At 36.1% G+C, this 12134-nt stretch overlaps 1 protein-coding gene across 1 annotated transcript in view; it reads left to right on the top strand.

The window, feature by feature from the left end:
* Positions 1-12134, top strand: part of LOC101120051 (disintegrin and metalloproteinase domain-containing protein 2) — a 127263-nt gene that overhangs the window by 16156 nt on the left and 98973 nt on the right. The window contains exons 5-6 of the mRNA XM_027962643.1: positions 4212-4288; positions 8478-8646. Of these exons, the coding sequence (XP_027818444.1) occupies positions 4212-4288; positions 8478-8646 (246 nt within the window). The remainder of the gene's footprint in view (positions 1-4211; positions 4289-8477; positions 8647-12134) is intronic.

The following is a 12134-nucleotide window of genomic DNA, read 5'->3' as shown; positions in this document are numbered from 1 at the left end:
CTGCATATCTGAGGTTATTGATATTTCTCCTGGCAAGCTTGATTCCAGCTTGAGCTTCATCCATTTCGCATGAGGTACTCTGCATAAAAGTACTCCACATAAAAGCAGAGAGATAATATAAAGCCTGACATACTCCCTTCCCAATTTGGAACCAATTCATTGTTCCATATCCAGTTCAAACTGTTGCTTCTTGACCTGCATATAGGTTTCTCAGGAGGCAGGTAAGGTGATCTGGTATTCCCATTTCTTTAAGAATTTTCCATAGTTTGTTGGATCCACATAATCAAAGCCTTTATTGTAGTTAAAGAAGAAGAAGTAGCTGTTTTTCTGGAATTTTCTTGCTTTTTCTATGATCCAATGGATGTTGGTATAAATTAACTGGGTTCTCTTAATTTATTTTTTAAAATCTTGTATTTTCTTGCTAATCTTCTACCTAGTTGTTCCGTGGATCACTGAAAGTGGAATAGAAAGAAAAAGAAAGTCCTCAGCTATAAGTGTTGAACTATTTCTCCCTTCATATCTACCAATTTTTAATGTACTATGGTGCTGTTACCTGTGTTTACAAGTGTTATATCTTCCTGATGTGTTGAACTTTTTATCATTATAAAATATTGCTCATTATCTACTAACATGTTTTTTGTTTTTAAAGTCTGTTTTGTCTGATATACACTATAGTGTTAGGTCACTAGTTGCATACAACTCTTTGTGATCCCATGGACCAGATTCCTCTGTCCATGGATTTCCCAGGCTAGAATACTGGATAGGTTGCCATTTCCTCCTCCAGGGGATCTTTGACCCCAGGAGATCCAGGAATTGAACCCATGTCTCCTGTATTAGCAGGCAGATTCTTTACCATCTGAATCACCACCAGAATAACTTGGTATAAATGTAGTCAATTCCATTTGCTCAAGATTGCTATTCACATGATACTCTTTTATATTCCTTTAATCAGCCTATGTCTTTGAACTTAAAGCCAGTTATCTAGTAACAGTTTACAGTTGTGTCTTTCTTTTTAACCTAATAAGACAATCTTTACATTTATTTATTGGTGTTTATCATCTGAGCCACCAGGGAAGTCTCATGAACTCCTTATTGTCAAATTCAGACTTATATTGAAGTAGGGAAAACCACGAGACCATTCAGGTATGACCTAAATCAAATCCCTTATGATTATACAGTGGAAGTGAGAAATAGATTTAAGGGACTAGATCTGATAGGCAGAGTATCTGATGAACTATGGATGGAGGTTCATGACATTGTGCAGGAGACAGGGATCAAGATCATCCCCATGGAAAAGAAATGCAAAAAAGCAAAATGGCTGTCTGGGGAGGCCTTACAAATAGCTGTGAAAAGAAGAGAAGCGAAAAGCAAAGGAGAAAAGGAAAAATATAAGCATCTGAATGCAGAGTTCCAAAAAATAGCAAGGAGAGATAAGAAAGCCTTCCTCAGCAATCAATGCAAAGAAACAGAGGAAAACAACAGAATGGGAAAGACTAGAGATCTCTTCAAGATACCAAGGGAACATTTCATGCAAAGATGGGCTCAATAAAGGACAGAAATGGTATGGACCTAACAGAAGCAGAAGATATTAAGAAGAGATAGCAAGAATACACAGAAGAACTGTACAAAAAAGATCTTCATGACCCAGATAATCACGATGGTGTGTTCACTCTCCTAGAGCCAGACATCCTGGAATGAGAAGTCATGTGGGCCTTAGAAAGCATCACTATGCACAAAGCTAATGGAGGTGATGGAATTCCAGTTGAGCTAGTTCAAATCCTGAAAAATAATGCTGTGAAAATGTCGTACTCAATATGCCAGCAAATCTGGAAAACTCAGCAGTGGCCACAGGACTGGAAAAGGTCAGTTTTCATTCCAATCCCAGGGAAAGGCAATGCCAAAGAATGCTCAAACTACTGCACAATTGCACTCATCTCACACGCTAGTTAAGTAATGCTCAAAATTCTCCAAGCCAGGCTTCAGCAATACGTGAACCATGAACTTCCAGATGTTCAAGCTGGTTTTAGAAAAGGCAGAGGAACCAGAGATCAAATTGCCAACATCCGCTGGATCATTCGAAAAGCAAGAGAGTTCCAGAAAACATCTATTTCTGCTTTATTGACTATTTCATGGGAAACAGATGGGAAAACAATGGAAACAGTGGCTGCCTTTATCTTTGGGGGGCTCCAAAATCACTGCAGATGGTGATTGAAGCCATGAAATTAAAAGGCACTTACTCCTTGGAAAGAAAGTTATGACCAACCTAGATAGCATATTGAAAAGCAGAGACATCACTTTGCCAACAAAGGTCCGTCTAATCAAGGCTATGGTTTTTCCAGTGGTCATGTATGGATGTGAGAGTTGGACTATAAGGAAAGCTGAGCACTGAAGAATTGATGCTTCTGAACTGTGGTCTTGGAGAAGACTCTTGAGAGTCCCTTGGACTGCAAGGAGATCCAACCAGTCCATCCAAAAGGAGATCAGTCCTGGTTGTTTGTTGGAAGGACTGATGTTGAAGCTGATACTCTAATACTTTGGCCACCTGATGCAAAAATTTGACTCATTGGAAAAGACCCTGACGCTGGGAAGGATTGAGGGCAGGAAGAGGAGGGGACGACAGAGGACGAGATGGCTGGATGGCATCACCGACTCAATGGCCATGGGTTTGGCTGGACTCTGGGATCTGGGATGGACAGGGAGATCTGGCATGCTGAGGTTCATGGAGTCGCAAAGAGTCGGACACAACTGAGTGACTGAACTGAACTGATGCAATTTTAGATTTATATTACCTTAATTCCAGTGAGACACACAGACATTTTTCCTATAAAACTGTTTATTTCCCTCTCTTCTATGGTATTATTGTTGTACATATTACATCTATTAATGTACAATCCCAACAGTTCACTGTTACAGTTACTTTACTATCTGCAGTCCTTTCCTTAACCTAGTACTTCGTTTCCACTCACCTTCTATATGCTGTTATCAGCAAATATATTCTATTTCTTGGACCAGATAATATGCTATATACATTTAGTGGTTCAGTCACTAAGTGGTGTCCAACTCTTGTGACCTCACGGACTATAGCTGCCAGGCTCCTCTGTCCATGGATTTCCCAGGCAAGAATACTGGGGTGGATTGCCCTTTCCTTCTCCAGGGGATCGTCCCGACTCAGGGATCAAACCTGGGTCTCCTGCATTGTAGGCAATATCTTGCATTCAGGCAAATTCTTTACCAACTGAACCATCAGGGAAGCATACATACATATTACTTTACTCAATTGATTTTTAAATCGGTTAAGAGAATCAAAGGGAAAATATGCCCTTATACTATGCTTTTTAAATTACATAGTAACCTTCTTGAGCTCTCTTTGAAATTTTATGTGGATTTGAATTACTATCTGAAATCACTTACTTTCAACCTGAAGAATTTCCTTAAGTGTTCCATGTAAGGCCAGGCAAGTGATAACAAATTCTCAAAGTTTCTGTTCATATGGAAATAAATTTATTTTATTTTATTTTTAAACATTGCCTTGCTTGATATAGAACTCCTGAGTAATTTTTTTTTTCTTTAAGTACATTATGTTAGCCCTCTGCTTCCTAAACTTTGTAGTTTCTACAGAGAAGTCTGATGCAAATATCACTGGAGTACTCTTTTAAGGTAATTAGTTTTCTCATGCTGCTTTCAAGATGTGATTCTTTGATTTTTAATGTTTTTGCTTATACGTCTATTTATGGATCTCTTTGTGTTTGTACTCTGAATTCACTGAGCTTTCAAAATGTGTGAATTAGTTTTTCAGTAAATTTGGGAGTTTATAATCCAATATAATCTACTCTGCCATTATAATAATTTTTAATTTGATAAATTTGGAAGTTTTTGGATTTATTTATATTTTTATATCTACCTTTAAAAAATAAGTCAGAAGAATTTGAAAAAATAAGTTTTGATGATTTTTGCCTTGATCCTAATGATAGGGGCTGTCATGTTTAATTTATAATAGAAAAGATCATGGAAGTACACTTATTCTTAGAAACTTTGAGGCACAGTTTTGGAAAACTGAGGTTAAATGTCCATCTAATAATCTTATACATCTGTCTCGGAAATAGTAAGTGTTTGATGCATACACTATACGTATATATGTTTTAAATATTTGAGAATAATGTATTTAACATGAAGTATTCTAATAAAAATATATGTTTTTCTTTATTTTTCAGAATTTTTGCTACTACCAAGGGTATATTGAAGGTTATCCAAATTCAGTGGCGATCATTAGCACGTGTGGTGGACTGAGGTTGTGATATATAATTTTACAGTTGCAAAACGGAATTTTTAAGAAATAATTTTCAAATTTAGAAATTATATTCAGAAGTTTTACTTTTATTTTTAATTAATTTTTATTGAAATACAATTGATTTACAAAGTTATGTTAGATTCTACTGTACAACAAAGTAAGTCAGGTACATGTGTGTGTGTGTGTGTGTGTGTGGCTCAGAGGTTAAAGCATCTGCCTGAAATGTGGGAGACCCGGGTTCGATCCCTGGGTCGGGAAGATCCCCTGGAGAAGAAAATGGCAACCCACTCCAGTATTCTTTCCTGGAGAATCTCATGGAGGGAGGAGCCTGGTAATTCCATGGAGGGAGAAGCCTGGTAGGCTACAGTCTACGGGGTCGCAAAGAGTCGGACACGACTGAGCTACTTCCCTTGGCTTCAGTCTTCTTTAGATTATTCTCTCATATAGATATTACAGAATATTGAGTGAAGTTTCTTGTGCTTTTCAGGAGATTCTTATTGGTTATTTATTTTATATATAGTAGTGTATATATGTCAATTCACATATACCAATTTAATCCCTCCCTTCACCCATCCCCATTGGTAACCCTAAGTTTGCTTTCTACATCTGTGACTCTACTTCTATTTGGTAAATATGCTCACTTATAACATTTTTTTAAATTCCACATATAAGTGGTATCAGATAATATTTGTCTTTCTCCGACCAACTTCGATCAGTATAACAATCTGTAGGTCCATCCATGTTGCTACAAATGGCATTATTTCATCCTTTTAAGGCTTTTATGGCCTTTATATCCTTTTTATCTACATCTTTCAATGTAGATATGTAGCACATATTCTTTATTCATTCCTCTGTTAGTAGACATTCTGGTAGCTTCCATGTCCTGGCTGTTATAAATAGTGCTGCAATGAATATTGGGGCACAAGTATCTTTTCAAATTATGCTTTTCTGCAGATATATACCAAAGGATCAGATTGCTATACCCCACTCCAGTACTCTTGCCTGGAAAATCCCATGGACAGAGGAGCCTGGTAGGCTACAGTCCATGGGGTTGCTACTAGTCGGACAAGACTGAGCGACTTCACTTTCACTCTTCACTTTCATGCATTGGAGAAGGAAATGGCAACCCACTTCAGTGTTCTTGCCTGGAGAATCCCAGGGACGGGGGAGCCTAGTGGGCTGCCGTCTATGGGGTCACACAGAGTTGGACACGACTGAAGCAACTTAGCAGCAGCAGCAGCAGCAGACTGCTATGTCACATTGCTCTATTTTTAGTTTTTTAAGGAGCTACCATACTATTCTCCATAGTGGCTGTACCAATTTATAATTTGACCAACAATGTAGGAGGGTTCCCTTTTCTTCACACCCTCACCAGCATTATTTATTTGTACGCTTTTTAATTATGGCCATTCTGAATAGTGTGAGGTGGTTCCTCATTGTAGTTTTGATTTGCATTTCTCTAATAATTAGTGATATTAAACATTTTTTAGTTTGAGTGAACTCCGGAAGTTGGTGATGGACAGGGAGGCCTGGAGTGCTGCAATTCATGGGATTGCAAAGAGCTGGACATGACTGATCAACTGAACTGAACTGAACTGAATAATTAGTGATATTAAACATTTTTTCATGTGCCATATGTATATCGTCTTTGGAAAAATGTCTGTTTAGATTTTCCATCCCTGGTTTTGATTAGTTTGTTGTGTTTTTTTATATTAAGCTGCATGCACTATTTATATATTTAAAAGATTAATCCCTTACAGATATTTTCTCCTATTTTGTGAGCTTATATTTTTGTTTTGTTGATGGTTTCTTTTGCTGTGCAAAATTTTTAAGTTATATTATGTTCCATATATTTTTGGTTTTATTTTCATTACTCTGAGAGGTGGATCAAAAAAGATCTTGCTTCAATTTATGCCAGAAAGTGTTTCTCCTGTGTTTTCCTTTAAGAGTATTATAGAGTCCAGTTTTATATTCAGGTCTTTAATTCATTTTGAGTTTATTTTTGTGTATGGTATTAAAAAATGGTCTAGTTTTATTCTTTTACATATAGCTGTCCAATTTTCTTTTCCCCAGCACCAGTTATTGAAGACATTATCTTTTCTCCGTTGTATATCTTGCCTCCTTTTCATAGATTAGGTGACCATAGGTCATAGGTTTAGCTCTGAAATTTCTATCCACTTTCAATATTTCTATTATTGTGCCAATGCCATCCTGTTTTGATGAATGTAGCTTTTCAGTATACTCTGAAGTCAGGTAGCCTGATTCCTCCAGCTCCAGGTTTCTTTCTCAAGATTGCTTTGGCCATTCAAGGTCTTTTGTGTTTTCGTACAAATTTTAAATTTTTTTGGTTCTAATTCTGTGAAAAATGCCACTGGAATTTGATAGTGATTGCATTTAATCAGTAGATTACTTTGGATAGTATAGTCATTTTGACAATATTGATTCTTCAAATCTGAGAACATGATATATCTCTACATCTGTTTGTGTCATCTTTGCTTTCTCATCAATATCTTAGAGCTTTCTGAGTACAGGTCTTTTGCCTCCTTAAATAGGTTTATTGCTAGTTACTTGGTTATTTTTTATATGATGGTAAGTAGATTTTTTCATTAATTTCTCTTTTGGATCTTGCATTGCTAATGTATAGAAGTGCAAGAGATTTTAGTGTATTAATTTTGTATCCTACAACTTTACCAAGTTCATTAATGAGTTCTAGTAGTTTTCTGGTGGTATCTTTAAGGATTTTCTGTGTATAGTAACATTAATCTGCAAACAGGACAAATTTACTTTTTTTCCAGTTTCTACTCCTTTTATTTCTTTTTCTTCTCTGATTGTCCTGGCTAGGACTTCCAAAACTGTGTTGAATAAAAGTGGTGAGAGTGGATATCCTTGTCTTGTTCCTGACCTTAGAGGAAATGCTTTCAGTTTTTCACTGTTGAGAATGATGTTTGCTGTGGGTTTGTCATATATGGTCTTTATTATGTTGAAGTATGTTCCCTCTATTTTCACTTTTTGGAGTGTTTTTTATCATAAATAGGTGCTGAGTTTTGTCAAAGCTTTTTCTGTGTGTGTTGAAATGATCATATGACTTTCCCTCTTCAGTTTGTTAATATGGCATATCATAGTGATCAGTTTACATATATTCAGGAATCCTTCCATCCCTGTGATAAATCCCACTTGCTCATGAAGTGAAAGTGAAAGTGAAGTTGCTCAGTCATGTCTGACTCTTTGCGACCCCGTGGACTGTAGCCCACCAGGCTCCTCATGGTGTATGATTATTTTAATGTGTTGTTGGATTCTGTTTGCTAGTATTTTGTTGATGATTTCTGCATCCATGTTCATCAGTGATACTGGCTTTTAATATTCTTTATTTGTGACATCATTGTCTGGCTTTGGTGTCATGGTGGTGATGGCCTCATAGAATGAGCTTGGGAGTGTTCCTTCTTCTGCATTTTTTTGGAATGATTTGGGAAGACTAGGCATTAACTCTTCTCTAAATGCTTGAAATAATTCACCTGCTAAGTTTCCATCCCTAGCTTTTTGTTTGAAAGTTTTAATCACAGTTTCATTTTCAGTACTTGTCATTATTCTGTTCATATGTTCCATTTCTTTCTGGTTCACTCTTAGAAGCCTGTATCCTTCTAAGAATTTGTCCACTTCTGAGTTGTCCATTTTATTGGCATATAGTTGTTTGTAGCAACTTGTAGTGTCAGCTATAACTTCTTTTTCATTTCTAATTGTATTGATTTGAGTCCTCTTTTTTTTTTTCTTGATGAGTCTGGATAAAGGTTTATTAATTTTGTTTATCCTCTGAATGAATCAGCATTTAGTTTTATTGATCTTTGCTAAGTTTTAAAGTGAGGCATGGCTTATTATGGGAAGCTGTCATTAGAAAAGCATGGTATGAGAACTCTTGCAATGTCTCCTACTCCCCTCCTGAAATAAGGGTTTATTTTTAGTATATGTGGAAACCATTAGTATTAATTATAGCTAGATAAATGCCAACAGCATTACTACTGCTCATTCCACTTAGTAAATTTGTGGATTATTGGTAATGTTTTCCTACTTCACCACCCAAGGCTAAGACTGAAAATAATCTACATACTATTAAAAACTAATTGTTTCATTTTATTGACTTTGAGAAAAATGAATTATTTTATTTATTTGCTTTTTTTTTTTTTTGAATTTGTAGGGGCTTACTACAGTTTGAAAATGTAAGTTATGGAATTGAGCCCTTGGAGCCTTCAATTGGTTTTGAACATATGGTTTATCAAGTAAAACCTAGGGATTCAAGTTCTTCTGTGTATACTGAGAAAGAAATTGAGCCAAGAGAAAAGCCCTATAAGATACAAAATGTAGAGGTGAGTGATCAGTTGAGTAAACTATGTGGTTATTACTATGCAGCCATATTAACAATGTATTTTTATTATAAACCAGTTGCTTACAAATTATTGAGAGAGAGCAAGACATACCAGATACTTCAGAGCTTGTGTTGTAAGCCTCAAAATTAGTCACTCAGTTTTCCAGAACTCCAGGCTGGCATTTTCCACCATTAATGGCATTTTCCCCTGTGATCCAGACCTTTGTTGTCTCCAGATGCACTCCTTTCTCCATATCCATTATGTCTGAATTTTGATAAAATAAGCATGAGTGACATTCACATAAATACTGACGACACCCTGAAGACACCTATCTAGGATCCTGAGAAGAATCCCAAGTGTCTTTTATGGCAACTGCCTTAGGGTAGGCCATTATACTTTCCTTATATCCTTATCTAGAGATGGAGAGACTGCTTCAATCAACAAAGACTCACCAGAGTTTAGAAGGTTAATGACTCCAGCTTCATCAGAGTTTCTCATACACCCACATTCCAATTTTTAGGATCTTACTTCTTTCAGCAGACACCCTGTGAGGGTAGAAGTTCAACCTGTGTTGCAGTCCATTCACTCACAAAGTGAGATTCTGTGTTTGGTTTTCAACAATCTCAGCTCCACAGCTACCATAGTGAAAATGGTGTCTTTCATGACAAACATTTATCTAGAAAAGCAGAACCAACAAGATATATGTGTGTGTGTGTGTGTGTGTGTGTGTGTGTGTGTGCATGTATACACACATATACATATATTTGATATAAATACACACAGAGAGAATGAGAAAATTTAAAGTAGACTGCAGACTGGCAGACTGGCAGGCTGGAGACCATGGAAAAGTTGTGTTCAAGTCTGAAGGCAGTCAGTTGGAAGGAATTTTTTTTTAACTTTTTATTGTGTATTGGAGTATAGCTGATTAATATGTTGTGATAGTTTCAGGAGGATAAGCAACGGGACTCAGCTATACTTACATATGTTACCATTCTCTCCAAAACTTCCGCCCTCTGGCTGTCCAAGCTGCCACATAACATTGAGCAGAGTTTCCTGTGCTATACAGTAGGTCCTTGTTGGTTATCCATTTTAAATACAGCAATGTGTACATTCTTGCTTACAAGGTAGTCCTTGTTCTGTTAATACTTTCAACTGACCAGATGAGGTGCACACATATTATGAAGGATAATCTACTCCACTGAAAGTCCACCAATTTAAATGTTTGTCTTATCCAAAATTATTTTCACATAAATATCCAGAATAGTTTTTGGATGAATACCTGGGCATTTGTGGCCCAGTCAAGTTCATGGATAAAATTAACTATCACACTAGATTTACAAAATTTATTTCATATTTCCTCTAAAAGTTTTATTCTTTAATCTCTTACATTTCAATATATGATCCAACTTAATTTTTTGTAAAAAGGGAGGAAGGGCTCTAAATCCATCATTTTTCATGTGCATATCTAGTTTTCCCAACACCATTTGTTGAAGAGACTCATCTTTTATTCACTGAATTTTCATGGCCCAGCCCTTTTCCTTCAAAATCAGTTGACTATAGATTTAGGGATTACTTCTGCACATGCAATAATATTCCATTGATTTTTATGTCTATTCTTATGCCAGAGTCACTTTTTATTCACTGCAATATTTTTGAAATAAGTTCTGAAATTAGTAAGTGTACATCCTTCAGTACTGTTGTTTTTCAAGATTGTTTTGGCTATTCTTGATGCTGTCAATTTCCAAATAAATGTTAGCATTCATTTATTTTCATTTCCCAAAAATGAAAGCTGAGATTGTGTTGATTCTGTGTTGTTTCAGTCCACTACCACGGAGTAAAACGTTAAGGGTGAAATAACATAAAAACTCCCCCGAATTTTCAACTCACTTTACCCTCTGATAAAATTCTCCTGCCTCTCTCTGTGTATCACCTTCTCTCTTTTCTTTATACACTCATACTCTACATAATGATATTTACTGTGTTGTGCTCAGTTGCTCAGTCGTGTCCAACTTTTTGTGACCCCAGTAACTGTAGCCTGCCAGGCTCCTCTGTCCATGGGATTTTCCAGGCAAGAACAGTGGAGTGGGTTGCCATTTCCTTCTCCAGTATTTCCTGTGTAAAGTCTCAGGTTTTTGTTTGTCTTATATATTATTTGTATATTTTTTCATGGCTTTATCTACTGTAATTTATAGATCTCCCACTCTCATTCTTTTTTTTCTTAGTTACTGAGCTTATGTAGCACATGATAATTGCCCAAGTTAAACAGAATACACACACACACACACACACACATTAACTATCTACCTACTTACATGTTTTTCTATCTGTATTGTCTGTCTGTCATCTATCAACATCTTCATGTCCCTTCTCACTCCCTGAATATTCTTACCAGTGATCTTTGTCATTTTCTAATTTTAATTTTTCACTCCAACTATATTGCAATTGGATTACTTAGCAGTGTTCTCTAGTCTTCTTCCCTAGATCCAATTCTTTAGTGTTTCCTTTACCAAAGTAAATTTTCAGGTAATTGGTGTCAACCTCATATAACACATATCCAAGAAATTGGTTTTATTTATTGACTGCTTTCTTTCACTAAATAAAATAGCTTTTGAGGTCTTCTGAACTCTTAGCACCTACCCACCTTTCCAATGCACACATTTCTTGGCATTATTTTATGCACCTTTGTCTTAAATTCTAATTGTTATTCTAAAATAGACTATCTTATCTTAAAGATACTTATGTATCTTTTCTCTTGAAAGTTTATTGTCCAGCAAATAAATGAATAAATTATTATCAACTAAATATCATCAGTCCTTATCTCAAAGATGAAAATAAATAAGGATTACTTCAGGAAATGTAAGTCAGCTAACCCTTATGTTGGGCTTCCGAGGTGGTGCAATGGTAAAGAACCCGGCTGCCAATGCAAGTGACGCAGGAGACACAGTTCAAACCCTGAGTCAGGAAAGTCCCCTGGAGAAGGAAATGGCAGTCCATTCCAGTATTCTTGCCTAGGAAGTCCCATGGACAGAGGAGCCTGGCAGGCTGTAGTCTATGGGGTCACAAAAGAGTCAGACACGACTTAGCAACTAAGCAGCAGCATCAGTAGCAACTTATGTTGATTAAAACAAAGAAATAACTTTGAATCCTTCAAATCATTAATATAACCCTAACATAGTTAATAAAATGCTTGTGTTTATCCTCCAGTAAAGTAGTGTCTTTTCCTTGTTTCATCTTAAATGAAAGGATGGAGTCCTATAAGCAAAACTATCATGAAACATTTCGTGCTTACCTTTGGATGGAAATTATAATAAATCAGTTAGACTGTAAGGGGATTTCATTTGCATTGTTTTGGAGGAAAAAAAAAAACAAGTCTTCAAGGCTTTAAAAGAATTTTTAAAGGTGGAAAAAATGAATGATCATGCAGCCCTGAATTTGTCTTAATGACCTTATTAACTTTTTCTCTTTAAATTACTATAGTCTTCATTCTT

The sequence above is a fragment of the Ovis aries genome, chromosome 26, assembly GCF_016772045.2.
Source record: "Ovis aries strain OAR_USU_Benz2616 breed Rambouillet chromosome 26, ARS-UI_Ramb_v3.0, whole genome shotgun sequence".
Classification (NCBI taxonomy): domain Eukaryota; kingdom Metazoa; phylum Chordata; class Mammalia; order Artiodactyla; family Bovidae; genus Ovis; species Ovis aries.
The sequence above is the reverse complement of the archived record's forward strand: the minus strand, read 5'-3'. Positions and strand labels throughout refer to the sequence as shown.